Consider the following 17,820-nt stretch of genomic DNA (forward strand, 5'->3'; position numbering starts at 1 on the left):
TTCTGGAACTGTTACCACTCTAGCATGTGATAAAGCCATTGCCACAGGTGGCCTAAGCCAATAAATCAAGCTTGCCAAGAAATTTAGCTCACGTATTCACCTCCTCACTGAAGAGCCTACTTAATGTTGTAACACTGAGTCTATAAAGAAAAGGTTCAGAAAGTTGGAGCATTACAAAATGTGTTTTTGTTTCTTGTGCTGATTTTCTATGAGGTACCATGATGAATAGCCAGCCATCTGGACTAAATTCACTTTTTTTCCTCTCTAGTGCTGGTTCTCACCTGTTCCTACCGAAGAAACCCCCTCACTTGGGCAAAATATGACTGCCCATCTCTCTATGACATAAATCTTTTTCAGAAATCTTCATCAGAAAGTACAATACATTAATTTTTTAAATTTTCATTTATAAAAACAACTAAACACCACAAGTTTATAATTTTAAGACATATTCATAATAACCACACAAACACAGTTTGAAAGGTCTTTTACATTCCTCCCTAGTCTTTAAAGACATGTATAGTATGTCTTCACAGTTACAAATATAAGGTTTATCATTTTTGCCCTTAATCATCTAATATTTTATTATAAATAACTTCTTTTTTAAATAGTCATTTTAAATGCTGCGTAACTGTCAATCTTTTGATGTGCCATAATTTCCTTAACCAAGTCCCTATGTTACATACGTTAATTGTTTTCCATTTTTGCTGTTACAAATCATATTGCAGGGAATATTTATTCATTGCGGTGTCACCTCCTCTCCCTCTCTCCTGCAGGTCAGCATCAGTCCAGAGCTCTGGCAGAGAGCATGCTCACCACAAGTGAGTTTTTGAAAGAAATTAGTTACGAGCTCATCACAGGAAAGGTCAGTTTCCTGGCATCACATTTCAAAACCACATCATTAGGTGAGTGGTTTGTAGGATTCTGCAACACTGCCAGCCTCTAGCTGTGTGATTTTCTGAATTTAAATCTTAACCATCAAGGAGATGAGTGTGGAGCTTAAACTTGCCTGCTGACCTTCCCTCATTTGGAAAGGTTTGTTACTGACCCAGAAAGGGATCCAGAGGAAAGCACATGGGCACTAGTATGGGGGGGTCCTCAGCTTAGCCTTAGTGGCATGACCTGGGGAGAGATTCTGCCTCCTCGGATCTCAGCTTTCTGATGTGTCCAAGGGGGATAGAACGATCCTGTCCTGCCTGCTTTGAGTACGATGGAGGTCAAGAGAGAGACACCATGTGAAAATGTGTATATCGCAAGCACAATACAAGAGAGGGTTGCTCTGGCTTTAGATACTGTAGCAGACTTGACCAAGTGCACTGTCAGCCAGGAAAAGCAGTCTGACTGACAAAGGTTGATGAGAACCCAGCTGAAGCGCACAGTTTGGAGACTGATACAAATGTATCTTTCCTTGCAATCTTCTTATCTCTGCTTTATTACGTAATAGGCGACGACCTGGACAAGCTGCTAGACAAAATGCAACAGAGAAGAGGAGAGAGTGTGGTGACCCCTTTCAATGGAGATCTTAACGAGTGTGTGTCAGCTCAGGAGGCTGCCGCTATGATCCCCACGCAAAACCTGGGTAACGTCACCTCAGACCAAAAGGAGGAAATAGAAGTGAAGTCATTCTGAGGGTTTTGAGGTCTTGTGTTAGAGTCACAGAGTGTGACAGGTTTTTCCTCATTATCCACATGATAAATATGGTAAAAATGCCTTACGATAGGGCCTGGATCCAATACCTTGTTCTTAGTAGATGTCTCCTAGAATTAAAATCAAAGTTAAAGACTAAATTTATTATAAGCAGATTCCCTCTCTCTCTTTTGTTTTTCCCTCGAAATTTCTATCGTCCTTGGTGTGCTTTCCTTAGCTCCTCCAGCTACGCCCAGAAGAGCTGTTGGTGCTCTCGAGGGCTACAAGGAACTACTTGAAAGAATGTAGAATGCAGTCCTTGCATCCCTGGCTGGGCACACCCTTCATTGACTCTCTGACATGTAAAACACACATCATCTCAGGGATAGCAAGGCATCCCTGGCAGATAGCACAGCAATACCAACACAGCCTCTCCCCGACAAGCTTCCAGGGTACAAAAAGGGGTACTGGGATGTGCACCTCAGTCAGTTAAGCATCCAACTCTTGATTTCAGTTCAGGTCGTGATCTCAGGGTCCTGAGCTCGTACCCTTCATCAGGCTCCTGATCAGAAGGGAGTCTGCTTGAGATTTTCTCTCTCTCCCTCTACTTCTGCCCCTCCCTGCACACCCCCTCCCCCTGTACACTCTTACTAAAATAAATAAATATTTTTTAAAGGGAGAGGATGGGGGCACCTGGGAGGCTCAGTCATTTAAGTTTCTGCCTTCATCTCATTCAGCTCATGATCCCAGGGTCCTGGGATCAAGCCCCATGTCAGGCTCCCTACTCAGCAGGCAGCCTGCTTCTTCTTCTCCCTCTGCCTCTCTCTCACTCTCTCTAAAATAAATAAATAAAAATAAAAGGGGGGGGGATGGTAGGAGCAGGACTGAGGAGTTTCATCATTAGATTGGATTCCTTTATTTTCAGACTTCCTCCCAATCCCCCCACATGATAAGGACAACATAGGAGAGGACCAAAAAGAAAAAAAAATAGAATAGGACAAAGGGTAGACATGAAACAGATCCATAAAGCTGCTGCTGACAGCCTTCTGGCCTTCCCTTAATAGGAATGTGTCATTTATATATTAGGATTGCCTCAGCAATAGAAGTAGCATGGCTTGGCATTAGCTCAGTATCAGTCATAAAAACAAATTCAAATGCATGCAGTATTTCTTTTTTTAAGTAGGCTCAATGCCCAGTGTGGCGCTCAGCACTGGTCTAGAACTCACCAGCCTGAGTTCAAGACCTGAGCTGAGATCAAGAGTCACACACTTAACCAACTAAGCCACCCAGGAGCCCCCACAATAAAATTTGTTTATTTCCACTTTATTCGATGATAAAGCAGTCACCTGGATAATCTAAAATATGTTCATATTATGTCTGAATTATTGACAAAGTTAGAAATTTAAATTCTCAGAGTACTTACAGATGTCCACATTCATATCCTTGATTCCCTGTTTAAGAAGCAATGCTTAAAGATATGTTAATGGTTCCTTGAAGTTCAAAATTTGCTACATTAAATTCTCCAAAGGTACGCTATCATCTTGGTTAGTCCCCACCTATCTAACCTATGATGACATGGAAGAAATAAGAGCCTATCAAAAGACAGATTTATTTTCATTGGTAATCTTTGTGGGTCAAAAACTATTCTGCTATTAAAACTTGTAGTTTTGGTCTTTTCTAGTGGGTTCTCATAGCCACCTGTATAAATCTCCACTAACTGTCAGGGTTCCCTGTGGCTAGGGTACTGTGACCACTGTCTTTACCTTGGCCACATTGCAATTTGATTTGATTTGATTTTTAAATATTTTTATTTATTTATTTGACAAAGAGAGAGGGAGGGAGAAAGAGAGTACAGGCAGGCAGAGTGGCAGGCAGAGGGAGAGAGAGAGGCAGGCTTCCCACCAAAGAAGGAGCTCAATGTGGGGCTTGGGACTCAATCCCAGGACCCTGGGATCATGACCTGAGCCAAAAGCAGATGCTTCACTGACTGAGACACCCAGGCACCCCATGCAATTTGATTTTAGAAAACATTAATTAATGCACGTTAATCATGGCCTTGTGCATTCCAGTCAAACTTTCACCTGTGTTCTTGATAAAAAGCAGCCTCACAAAAATTATGAAATGTTGGGCGCCTAGGTGGCTCAGTGGTTTAAGCCGCTGCCTTCGGCTCGGGTCACGATCTCAGGGTCCTGGGATCAAGTCCCATATCGGGCTCTCTGCTCAGCAGGGAGCCTGCTTCCCTCTCTCTCTCTCTCTGCCTGCCTCTCTCTCCATCTACTTGTCATCTCTCTCTGTCAAATAAATAAATAAAATCTTTAAAAAAAAAATTATGAAATGTTGCCTGCTCAAGGATTCCTCTAATCCTGCCTAGTTAATTGGATGTGTGTGTGTGTGTGTGTGTGTGTGTGTGTGTGCCCGTATGAGATTGATTGCTTGGTTGTAAGTTATAATAAAAAGCCACTGGCATGTTTAGAGTGTCTGTGCAATGTTCTTGTAATGCATCACCTCTCGAGTGCCAGCTGGCCCTGTCACGAGTCAGGTCACTTCAGATAGTATAGGAGTCAGCGTTGGAGCTGGCCACAACGACCTACCACTGACAGTTCATAAGCACTGGCAAGTCAAGTGGGAAGGAAGGTGAGGGGGTGTCTCTGTGACCTGTGTTATACAGTCCCTGGGAGAAGAATTTCAAATCATGTTGCAACTGCATTGCTGGAGAGGAAATGTTTACTGTGGTGCTGTCCAGAAAAAGTTCAAAGGAATTCAGCATTATTACAGTTACAGCATCACCTCCTTCCCTGAATTTGGTCGGTCTGGGCTTGAGCACCTGACCTGTGCTGATAGTCCTAAAGAAAACTGGAAACTCTTGCTTCCTCTTTCCAGAGATGAGTCCCCACTCCCACCGTGAGAGTGTAGTCTGTCCTGACATTTCTGGGTGGGGGACGGGTGCTGAAGAGTGATCTGTGAGATGATCAGTCAATTTTAAAAGAACATGTTTTTATAAAATTACCACATCCACTCTTGAACACATCCCTTCAGTCAAGTTTTCAGAGAAAATAAGCAAATCTATTAAAACTCAATAGAGAGTGTGACTAGAATGCTCGGTATAGAGCTTTACTATGTATGTGTGTTGTGTGTCCCCCACATAGATTCACAGTGGCCGTCAACAGAAGTGAATTAATCTTGTTCTTATGACTTTTTTATTTTAGATTTAGATAATGAGACCTTCCAAATTTACCAACCACAGCTAACGGTTGCCAGAAAACTCTTATCCCAGGTGTGTGCTATCGCAGACAGCGGCAGCCAGAGCCTGGACCTGGGCCACTTCAGCAAAGTGGACTTTATCATCATTGTCCCAAGATCGGAGGTTCTGGTCCAGCAAACTCTTCAACGGATTCGACAATCAGGTGAGACTGAACTTCCAAAGGAGACCCCACAGCGATTCCACCTTAGATTCCCTCTGCCTCTTGCTTTTGCTTAATCCAAATGTTTATAGGAAAATTCCACCTTTTTTTTACAGTAATGCAGATCGGAAGGGCACTTTAAACATTATTTCAAATTTATCCATAAGTTTTCCCTCAAAGTTCTCTGACCTCTTCTCTCCTAGGCCAAGGGTAAATCAATGTGCACGTTTGCCTGATACAGTTAAGTCTGTGATGTAGTTGGTGGACTAGAAACTGTTCGTTCATTTATGAAGAGAAACTTTCTCAAGTCGGGGATAGCTCTGCATGGGGTGATGGGGTCTGTGCCCCCTGAGCTCCTGCTGCATAGATCACATTCTCATAGGTGGCTTCTTAGATATTTACCCACTACCAGCACATTTTCAAACTAGAAGCCAGATCACCATCCCGCATGTGAACAATGATAACACCTCCTTAGAAAAATACAAAGTTAGGGACACCTGGGTGTCTCAGTTGACTGAGCATCCAACTTTTGATTTTTAGCTCAGGTCTTGATCTCAGGTTGTGACTTCAAACCCTGCTTTGGGCTCCATGCTGGGCTTGGAGCCTAGTTGAAAAAAAAAATACAAAATTAGAATTTCTCCTGATGACTTTCAAAGAATGAGTATGGAAGAAAAAATAATTTTCCCAGAAAGTGGAAAAGGTAGGGAGCAAAAGATTCTAGCAGTCTGTGGTAAATAATATCTTTTCAAACATAAAATTTGCCTAGAATTAGAAGATGCAATAAATAATTAATTCAGAAAACTGGGACAGCTGAAAATGTTTGTCTTTGTAAGCTAGGTTTGAAAAGGAAATTACAAATGTCAAGTTGCTTCTGAGTACCTTAGCTGAGAGAAACACACACACACACACACACAGATTTTAGCAGGAGAATGAATCTTTTTGCCACAGTAAAAAATTTTATTTTCAATACATTTGAAAACAAGTACAAGGAAGAAAAATCCAAAAGAGCTTAAAATGTAGTTTACATGTAAAAAATGTAGTTTATATGTTTCATACCTATAATACAGTGCTCTTTAAACTTTAGTACACATATAAATCACATGGGGATCTTGCTAAAATGCAGTTTCCTCTTGGTGGGCCTGGGTGAGCTCATTTCTGTCTCTTTTTTTTTAAACTGAGGTATAATCGACATATAACTTTGTATTGGTTTCAGATGTATAACATAATACACCTGATTTTTGATAATGAATACAATTTGATAATTGTATTTATTGTGAAATGATCACCACAATAAGTCTAGTTAACATTTGTTACCATACAAGTTGCAGACATTTTTTCTTTTCTTTTTTTCTTGTGATGAGGATTTCTAAGATTTACTCTCTTAGCAACTTTCAAATATGCAATGCAGTATTGTTAGCTGTAGTCACCATGCTGTACCTTACATCCCCAGGGCTTATGTATTTTACAGCTAGAAGTTTGTACCTTTTGAACACCTTCGCCCATTCCCCACTACCCTGTCCAGCAACCATCAATCTCCTCTCTGAATCTGTGAGCTTCTTTTTCATCGCCGTTTTTTGGTTTTTTGTTTTTATTTATTTTTGTTTGTTTTGTTTTTTAGATACCACATGTAAGTGAGTTCATATGGTATTTGTCTTTCTCTGTCTGACTTATTTCAGATTCTATATTTCTAACGACCTCCCAGGGGATGCCAGTGCTGTTGGTGGGAGGACCACACTTTGAGTAGCATACTCTTTAAGAAAACGTCATGTTAGTTCCATGAGCCAAATGAGCTGAGAGACAATAGATTTTTTCCCTCTTTCCATGTGACTGACACATGTAAAGTCTTTCCATACCTTCTAGAGGCCCAAGAGCCTGGGAAACCACGCAGTGTTTTTTTGTAGCCTCTAAAATTCTGAATGACAAGTTGTATGACCTATTGTAATATGAAATGACCTATTGTAAATTTATTGACTTATAAGTGACTAGCTAAGAAGGTCAGATGCCTTCTCTTAGAGCTCACCAGAGTGAGTTCTAGGCTTTCTTAGCTACTGGCCATTTCTGCATTTTTCTCTGCTCCTATTGTGGAAAGTGGTTAGGCTATACTCGTACCAAGCACTCACCAGACTTTTTTTTTTTTTTTTTTTTTTTTTTTAAGGATTTTCACTTCTTTACCATGGAGGGAGTGCCTTCTCTTATGGGTGTTTTATTTCTACCAATTGGCCTTTGTGACCATCCTGAGTTTGTGATCTGATATCTGAAATCATGCTTGAGCAAACATATCCTAGCACCTGTTTCAAGTGGTGAAATCATCCATGGTCAGCAGTTACGCTCTCTGCAAAGCCTTTTCCTGAAATAACCTCTTGGTGACCTACTTTCACCTTTCTTAATAAATCCGAGACCCCAAATAAAACTCTGCATTTTTGACAGGTGGAGAAATTGTACAGATCCTTCCTTCCTTCTCACTGCCCTTTTTTCTAAAGTGAGAACTGGAAAATTATGACTCCTCAGTACCAGAATTTGACCAATGGCATAAGCTTGGAATCCAGAAAAAATCAATGTTAAGGACAGATTTGGCAAATTCAAGGCAAAGCATATCTTAAAAATTATTCACATCTGGCTTTAGCATATCTACTGAATTTTATGCTGCAAAAGCAATCACTTCACTATTTAAAAGTAACTTTGTTCATTTTATTATTTTAAAAAATAGTTTCAGTCTTCATTTTAAATAATATAAAAATCAAAGTAGGAAAATTTAAACATTTATAATCCTACTATTCAAAGATAACCACTTTTAAAATCTGGGTGTTAACAAATTACTTAATTCCTAGTGTTTAAGGCTTCCTTCCCTGCCTGTGTCTGTTTTTTCACCTGACATAGTTCACACAATTTTCTATATCTTTAAAAGTTTTTGTAAACATCATTCTTAGTAAATATGCAGTATTCCATATTATAATGGCACCAAAATTTCTTGGCTTTACTACTTAAACACCTTCATATTGATATGATATTGATTGATCAATGATACTGATTGATATGATAACAATTGATAGAAGAGCAAGCACATTTAAGGTATGAAGAGGAATTGTCCACAGCACAGTAGTAAGCAGGAGACAGTCCACTAACGCTACTCAACATCAGAGCTAGGAAAGCAGAAAGGACTCTTAAGAAATCATTGGTTCCGTTTCCTTCTATTTCACCATGGGACTCTATAGGAGAGCTTCATTTGCGTAAGGTCACAGAGGGCAGCAGTGCCTTGGGGACAAGAACTGTTTTTTCATTTGTGCATGCCTTGTGCCCCATTTGTGCCTCTCTCCAGCCCGGTGCAAGGAGGCACTCAACTAATGTTTGAATGAAGGGCTGGAGGGAGGAAGGGGAGTGTTAGAGGGGAAAACAGTGTCCAAGTGCCCTGCTTTCTGATTCTATTTGCCTTTCTCCAAAGGAAGCATTTCAGCAGCTAGTTGGCCAGGAAAAGCACCTGGCAGGGAGAAGCAGCCAAGGCATGAAGAAAGGCCACATCCTTGGCAGCCCTTGTGTAGCTGAAAGAAAAGGTGAAAACAGAAACCATCACGTTGTGCAGACTCAGCTCTAAGGCAAAACATGTGATACCTCAGCTCACTTCTAATTAAGGAAGGGAGGCAGAGAGGAAAAAAGGAAAGAAAAAGAAAACATTATGGAAAGAATTTGAAGGTTACAAAAAGAAATGAAAGGGATTAAACATTTTTAAGTTTTCCCAAAGTGGAATTGTAACTGTTGGAATGATCAATGGAGAAGCAGCATAAGGAATTTTTAGACTACAGGAAATACTTCTGTCTTAATGTCATTTTTAAAAACTTCGATGTGGTAGCATAATTCTCTTAATTTTAAGGAGACCCCAAATTTTATAAATTGGAACACTAGGCTACCAGGGTGATCAAAATGCAAGCCACTTTCAATTCAAGGTTGTTGGGGTGACAACAGGAAGTATTAGTGACTGTCCATATTTTCCATCTTTTAAAATGGTGTCTGGCAGGGTCCCCAGTGAATGGGAGCATATCTGGCAGTTTCCGGTCTTCCTGGTTTTATCATGCTCAGGGAACTGATACAAATTTGATGCCTCAGCACATGCCTGGTTATATAAGAAACAGAGAAATATTTCCGTCTCCTGATATATGGGTAGCTTCTTCTATCCATACAGAAATAAAGAGGTTTGAAGGAAGCAGAAGAGATTAGGAGGGGAGGTGAAGAGATAGTGGACGGCATTTTCACTTTCTAAAATGGATTTTCTTGTTCTCATTAACCTCATACCACCTTGTCAGTCACCTAAAATTTTAATAGAAAAAATTGTTTCTTGGGCAGTGATAGGCAGCAGGGAATAGGATCCCAAAGAAGAAAGTACTAGGTGGAACAGGGAAACACTAGAGATTCATGTGTACAAAAGCAAGTATCTAAAGTTAACATTCTTAAAATCAATTTCCAACCACGTAGTTAGCTGCCCAGTGCCCAACCCTGCTTTGTAGCTGGTATTTGGCTCTAGGCCTCTGCCTCCCAACCTGCCATTATCTGGAGATGCTCCCTACCCATCCAATAACCTGCTTCTCTGTACCTTAAACTCCTCACCCACACTCCTCTGGAATCCCCTGCTCCTTTGTCATATCCCAGACCCTGCTGGATCCCAGAATCATCCATTCCAATATTCCCTGTGCCAGACCACAGAATTTCTTCCTACATACTCATAGTGTTGGACACTATAGGGGAAAGAAAGTCAACCCTTCCAGCTGATACCCTCATAAATTCTTTTTTGGCTCTCTAGTTGGATCTCTCCCATTCCCCATGGTGGCTGGCTTCTCCAGATTCTGTTTCATCAAAACTTACGTCTTCATTCTTCTCTCTTAGCAAACGACTATGCCATGGACTTCTCCCCTTCCCCATCCCAAAAAGAAAAAAGCTTCAGATAAAAACTTCCTACTTTCATATCTAGGAACATAACTGCCTACACACTTCCCTTTTCCCCTTCCCTCCTGATCAGCGGAAGAGCTCATGTAAGCCTGACTCTCCCACCTTCTCATTCTCGTGGACCTCACGCTATGGATTATCTGAACTTCCTCCCTGGGGCTCATTTCATCCACTTAAACTTGCCCCCACTCTCTCAAAGAGGAAACAAGCCTCTTTTAATCCTACCTAACCTGCCAGCTCACCCTTCTCTGGTTAACTGCCCAATTTATCGAATGAGTTGTCTATTGTTACCTTGTTTCCTCATCTTTCACTCGCTCCTCAACACCCTGCAAACTAGCCTCCACTTCCCACCCCCACCCTTTTAGGACTCTTAACAATGTTACCAGTGACCTTTTCAAGCCTTATCTGAACTCTTGATAGCACAAGTGACTTCCATTTCTTCCTTTAAACACTGCAGTTCCTGTGGCTTTCAAGATACATTCTTACCCAGCTTTTCTTCCACACCATCATGCACCCAGCACCTCCTATAGGGCTTCAGCCCTGGGCTGTGTGTTTGTTAGGGCTCTTTCCCCACAACTGGAAAGGAAAATATTCAGGGAACATCTCTGAGTATGGATGGTACACCAGACACTTAATATTTGTTGAACTGAATTTTTGTAGCATTTTGTTGAATTGAATTTTAAGTTAACATCTATTTTATAAGGAAGCCATAGAAGCAATATTTGAGATTTAATCATCCCTGGCAAAACCAAATTTGGCCATTAAAACCGTATTTCATATAATGATAAATTATTGAACATTACTAATTACATTGAAACTAATGATGTACTACTATATGTTGGCTAATTCGATTTAAATGAAAAATGGGGAAAAAAAACCCATATTTTGGAAATCTACTTTGGCTACAAGTAAAGGCCTTCGATGTGTATGTATTTAGGTGTGTCTGTCAGTCACACAGGGCTCTGAAGTTGTATCTGTGTGTTCAGAACATTGTTCTTATGCAGGTCGAGTGCTGCTTTCTTCCTCCACCCAAATAAACTGCACAGTAGTATAGACTCACAGAGACAAGTCTACAGCAAACCCAGATTAAAGAATCCCCTCTGGTAGGAACACAGAAGGGAGCCAGCTGGGCCACCAAGAGACAAAGGAACCCAGTGCAGTGAGTGCAGTGAGTGTTAAAAATAATCAGTGGGGATTTTAACCAGCTGAGATGGCCAGGATGAGGGAATGCCCATTGTTATCTTAGTACTTAAAATTTCAGCATGCTCTAATGATTTAATATTTTCTTAATTTTCATGTTCTTTTAAGCAATAGAATTATTTTTGCATACCAAAACTTCGGAGAAACTAATTCCATCCAAAGAGAAGATGAACAACTAAAACTGAGAGTAGTTGCATTTTTCTTTGGCATATCTTCTTGATGAGAAGAGCAAGAAATAAAAATTAGAAATAAAAAATTTAGAAATAAAATTCTGTGTTAAAAAACATCAAAGGATAAGAACATACAAGCCGGCGGTGCCTGGATGGCTCAGTCAGTTAGGCATCTACCTTCAGCTCAGTTTATGATCCTGGGGTCCTGGGATGGAGCCCCATGTCTGGAAGCCTGCTTCTCTGTTTCCCTCTGCCCCTTCCCACTTCTCAGGTGTTCTCTTTCTCAAATAAATAAAGTCTTAAAAAAAAAAAAAAAGTACAAGCCAGATGAATTGTTCTCTCCAAACAAACAGGCAGTGTAAATGGGGCATTGGTTTGCCTACTAGGTTATCTTTACTATACCTGGTCATTTCAGATTTCCCTGATCATTATCAGTTTAATGTGATATTCAGGCTGATTAGCTGCTGCTTCTAGTGAAAGATGGTGGCCACTCATTCAGACTTCCCATCTTTGCAGAAAGGCCTTTGGCACTGGTGCTCATAAGGTATTATGGACTTGGTGTGTATGTTCTTGGTTTTATTCCCCTTCAAGACCCTCGGGCGGAAGAAAAAATGCTGCTTCCCCTTTAAAGGTTTTAGAGTAATGGCCTCAGAAGACATGATGTTTCTCTTTAATCCCAAGGAGGGGAACAGAGGCTAGTGCTCAGTTTCCCTTAAGCCCATCTGGCTCCTATAGCCTTCAGTAAAAAGAACGGGGCACAAATGGCAACAATCAGGCTGCTTGAAGTCCTTAGCCATCCAAGAAGTTTCCTCTCCAGGGATGTTTCAACTTGGTTATTTCCATGGAAGATGTTCACAACTGAGGCACAGCCTCTGGTGCTCCCAAACTTCAGGTCAGTCATCTTTAGGGAACACAGGGATTCCCAAACACCACTGGCTGTATTCTAGAACTCAGTGTGTTAAAAAATAAGAAGAGTTACTGATGCCTTCTAACTTCTCATTCACATTAAGAGTCAGCTTTATTATTTAAGCAGACATGACTCTGAATCTGTCAGAGCAACCGTTAGTACTCCAGGTGGGCCCTGCTGATGTCCATCTTTTATTGTGAAGTTGGAAAAAGGTGATGGATTTGTTCATGATTTATTAGAATATATTTAACCCTGTATAACCCTGTATATCTGTGACAAAGAAATTATCAAGGAAACAGGAAGAGACCTTTCTCAGACCACCTTTTTCTTGGTGCTTCTGGCCGTTTTTAGATTCCCATGCCACTGTGCATGTTTTTGAGAAAAACAAAACAAAACATGAAGGCTAAATCACAAGCTAATGAAATATTTATCTATATTAGATAGAAGAGATATAGAGGATGAGATGAGTATAACTTTTTATAGAGTTTTAACTTTCAATCCTTATAAATGAATTATGAATTAAAAATTAAAGTGGGAAAAATTAATATGGAAAGCAAACAAAAATAAATGAACTTTACTGCATATCAAATTAATAACATAGCCGTACACCAAGAAGAATTAATTCAAGTATTTTTAACACAGTTTTCTCATTGTAAACTCTCAGTGTGATCTATCCTAAGAGCACAAAAAACTTGAAAATGAATTTAAAATTTTCATCTATATATTGTTGAGAGTGGTATTGATCATTTTAAAACTATTTCTTGTATATCACAGGGTAGAGCAAATGAGTAAATATTTTAATGTTGCCAAACACCAGGGTTCTCACATGAAAGAAGGGATCCTTAAATGTGGAATGGGGAAAAGAAATATTCTTTTTAGATTTAAATTGGATGTAAGTATGAACTCATAATTTGAAAAAAATTTAAAATGTTTCCTACGTCTGTGCACTAAAATGTCTTAAAAATAGTAACATTTCAGGGACACCTGGATGGTTCGTTGGTAAGCCTCTGCCTTTGGCTCAGTTCATGACCCCAGGGTCCTGGGATCGAGTCCTACACCAGGCTCCTTGCCCACTTCTCCCTCTGCCTATTGCTACCCCTGCTTGTGCTCTCTCTCTGACAAATAAATAAATACAAACTTTAAAAAAAAAATAGTGACATCTCAGTATCAGTATGTACACTTAGCATCTAGATAGATCTTGCCTTATAAATACCAATCTCCACTGTCTCAGCTCTGAGGTGGGAACAGTCTGGAATCTTGTTGTATCAGAAAGTGAGAAGGTACTCCAAGATCGATGCAGGCATTTCAAAAGGACATAACAGCCTGCTTAAAGGGACTTTTACGAGCCAAATTTGGTAATTCTGAGTATCAAAATGAATGATCCTAATGGATTGTAACCTATTGAAATCTTTTTTAAATCCATAAGTCCACAGGTAATACTTTAAAAAAAAAAAAAAAAAACAAAGCGATAGGAGATGTGAGGGGTTGGGAGCAAACCCTTCTTTACAAGAGTACCAGCTAATAAATGTAGGAAAATATATAGGATTTAGAAAATCTTTGTTTTGCATTACCAATGTATTACTGATTATGACAAGTATCAAGAAATACTAAAATATTACATAGAGGTACTCGGGTGACTTCAACCAAACAAAATCAAGAGGATCTGACTCTTGATTTGGGCTCAGGTCATGATCTCAGGGTCTTGGAATCAAGCCACACCTGGGACTCCAAGGCTCAATGGGGAGTCTGTTTGAGGATTATCTCTCTCTCCCTCTGTCCCTCCTCCCCACATGTCATCTCACATATTAAAAATTACACCAGGGAAAATGTATCTTTACAATGGAGAGATTTGGCAGCAGGCAATACCATAACCAAGTAATCAAACTGCCCTATCCAGTTATAAGACAGATTGACATTATGAGCAAAGAGAAGTATACAATGTCACCTATGAGGTGTCCTTGTCAAAAATATTTAACTTGAATCTGATCACAAGGATGCTCCCAAACAAATTCAGATTATATGGCATTTTACAAAACAAATAATTGCATTAAAAAAAAAAACAGTGAAAAGACCAAAAAGAAAAATATAGCAGGGGAGATCTTTTAATTATGAATAAAGAAACATGGCAACCAAGTGCAATGCTTAATTCTTGATTAGACCCTAGATCTAAAAAGAAAAAGAAAAAACACAGCCTTGGGACATTTGAATTGGTGAAACTCAAATGGGGGTTGGTATTAGAGAACATTATATCAGTGTTTGTTTAATTCCTAGGAGATAATGAAGTTATTATATAGGAAACTGCCTTTGCTTTTATTAAATACCTACTACAGTATTTAGAGGTGAATATTGTGATTGTTACTACCAAATTATCCAGCAATAATGATGATAAATAAAAAGTAATAAAGAGAAAAAGCAAATGCAACAAAATATTAACAACTGATGAATCTAATTGAAGGGCATTATCCTGGTCTTTTCTATAATATTCAAAATAGAAAATGAAAGGGAAATAGTCACTTTTCATTGATGATATGTCATCAAATAGAATTCAATATAGTTATTAATGTTTTCAAGTAGTTTCTAAAACATGGATGGATATTTGCATTCTTTTAAGAAATTTTAAATAGTGAATAAATCAAATTTATAAAAGATATTTTAAATCACAATATAGTGAACATTTAAATACCCATTAAAATAAGGAATACTGGAGTCTTGTTTTCCTTCCTGATGTCAATGTTTTTCTTCTTTCAAAGGTAACCATTATTCTGGATTTTCTGTTTATTATTCCCTTGTTTTATTTATAGTTTTACTAACTCCTAAACATTATATATTAATTTATATTATAATAACTATATTAATATATAGACACAATAACTCCTAAACAATATATTGCTAAATTTCACAACCTTTAGAACTTTTGTAAATGAAATCTATGCATGTGTCCGTAATTTACTTTCTACAGTAAACATTACATCCCTGAGATTGATCCTGTTCTTATGTGTAACTGTAATTCATTCATTTTATTGCTTTTTAATATTCTATTACAAGAATATATTACACATTTTTAAACAATCAGTTTACTAATGATAGACATTTGTTTGGTTCTATGATATAGTTCTGTTTAGGTCTTCTTTAATGTCCTTAATAGTTTCATCATTTTCTTTATAGAGATCTTATACACCTTTATTCCTAGATACTTAATATTTTTATGTTATTGCAAATATTTTTTAAAAACATATATACTTCTTAATTGCTTACAGCTAGTGTATAGAAATGTAGTCGATTTTTATAAATTGATATTGACTCTATTAACTTAACCAAATTCTTTTTTTTTTTTTTTAAGATTTTATTCATTTATTTGACAGAGATCACAAGTAGGCAGAGAAGTAGGCAGAGAAGCAGGCTGAGCAGAGAGCCTGATGCGGGGCTCAGGCTCAATCCCAGGACCCTGAGATTTTGACTGGAGCAGGGGCAGAGGCTTAACCCACTGAACCACCCAGGCACCCCAACTTAACCAAGTTCTTATGCTTTATTTATATGTGGATTGTTTTGCATTTTCTACACAGACATATTATTAATAAACAATGATCATTTGTTTCTTATTTTATAGTTACAAGTGAAAAATATCAGGAAATAAAATTAGGTAGGAAATACATGTTAGGTAGCACGATATGCATAGGAAAAGACACACGAAGGAATGCACGGAAATGTTCACAGTAGCTTATTTTGAGTTAAAAAATTATGGATAAATTTTTCTTTTCTTTTCTTTTTTTTTTTAAAGATTTTATTTATTTATTTGTCAGAGAGAGAGAGAGCGAGAGCGAGCATAGGCAGACAGAGTGGAAGGCAGAGTCAGAGGGAGAAGCAGGCTCCCTGCAGAGCAAGGAGCCCGATGTGGGACTCGATCCCAGGACGCTGGGATCTTGACCCGAGCCAAAGGCAGCTGCTTAACCAACTGAGCCACCCAGGCGTCCCTGGATAAATTTTTCTTTTTAATATATCTCTATACTTTCCAGTTTTTCCAAGATGAGTATCTTTCACTTTCATAACCAGGAAAGAAACAATACTTAAAAATAAAAGCAAGTCTAAAACAAACTTTAAAGGTAAGGATGACCTACTAAAAATGCCCAGTTAGAAATTAAAATTAAAATGTCAAGTATCTATGATATGCCTACTCCCCACCCAAATTCACCCCTGCAGGGCCAGATGGCCACACAGTCACATGTCATATCTAAGAGAACAACCTCTTAGAGTCATGGAACTTTGTCTTTCCATTAGGGCATGTGTGAAATTGACCTGTCAAAGGTCTTTATGCATTTGTTCTGAAATGTAGTCAACTCTTAATCATCCAAAAGAAATATTTTTATTCTTTATGAATTACTTATGGTCTTTTCTAGTAAGTTTCTGTTAACTTGCACTGCTTATTCCCTAGGGATAAACTTAGGAAACATAGACTTATTTTCAACTGGCACTCTTCTCCCTATTATACAGATTAAGGAAACAGAAACATGCAGAGATTAAGTCGGTTCTCTCTTTCTCTGCTTACTTCCTCTATCACCTCCTCCCATAGTATGTCCTCATCTTTCATTGTGACACTTGTCAAAATTATCCGTCTTCTCCATCATAAGCTCCATGAGGTTAAGACCTCTGTCCTGCTTTCCTGTGCATCTCGATGACTAGCACAATACCTCACATGGTGCCTGATATGATCAGTAAACCACTATGGAATGTTGAATGAATTTTACAGGCAATCCACTGTCAGAAAAATCAGGATACCTGCCACATTACATGGGTGACTGGTTTCAGGTATAGTCACAGTAACATTTGCTACATTTGGGTGGAAACTGAAAACAATGTCTGGGTAAAATCTTCTCATGAAAAATGGTTGAAAGCAAAATGATCTTTCTGTTCACTTTCTTATATAATGACTTTTCCGTATGATAAAACATTCTTCCTGTTTTCTTTTATACCACTTAGAATTATTACTATTACATTGTCTAGATGTTAATTGCATATAGTTTTTATTGAGCTGATTTTATCTGAAAAGAAAAGCTAGATAAAACTAAGTCAACATCACTCTATAAAAGTCTTTTAAATTAACTTGTTTCTTTTTAATTTTTTTTTTCACATAGTTGTGGCTGGTGGGGATTTTGCAGATATTTGATGCTGAATAGATATCCTCTAGCTTTGGGAGCCCAGGCTGATTCTCAAGGCCTCCATAACACATCTAACCCCAAAATTAACCTTCTAGTTCCTTCTCCTTCTTGAAGAGCTGTGAGCTTGAGTCACAAGGCTGTCATTTCAAGAGAGGGGGTGGTTAGTCCCTCACCCCCATGCAGCTAAAGGTCTGGAAGAGGAGGTTGCCCTTGGTTTGGGGTTTTTTCCTCTAGCTTCATTGAGATATAATTGCCATATAACATTGTGTAAGTTTAAGGTATACAGTGTACACCTTGAGGACTTGACACTTCTTTATATTGTAAAATGTTTATACAATACAGTTAGTTGACACATCCTTCACCTCACACATTTATCATTTTGTCTCTTCATTTGGAAGGGGGATTTTGTGTTTTAACTGATTATCCCAACAACA

The 17,820-nt window shown here is 38.7% G+C and overlaps 1 protein-coding gene across 1 annotated transcript in view; it reads left to right on the forward strand.

The window, feature by feature from the left end:
- Positions 1-17,820, forward strand: part of GREB1L (GREB1 like retinoic acid receptor coactivator) — a 267,253-nt gene that overhangs the window by 201,414 nt on the left and 48,019 nt on the right. Inside the window, exons 17-19 of the mRNA XM_004742815.3 lie at positions 774-902; positions 1,442-1,576; positions 4,830-5,027. Coding sequence (XP_004742872.2) covers positions 774-902; positions 1,442-1,576; positions 4,830-5,027 — 462 coding nt within the window. The remainder of the gene's footprint in view (positions 1-773; positions 903-1,441; positions 1,577-4,829; positions 5,028-17,820) is intronic.

This window comes from Mustela putorius, unplaced genomic scaffold (assembly GCF_011764305.1).
Source record: "Mustela putorius furo isolate JIRA1106 unplaced genomic scaffold, ASM1176430v1.1 tig00003858_pilon_pilon_pilon, whole genome shotgun sequence".
Lineage (NCBI taxonomy): Eukaryota > Metazoa > Chordata > Mammalia > Carnivora > Mustelidae > Mustela > Mustela putorius.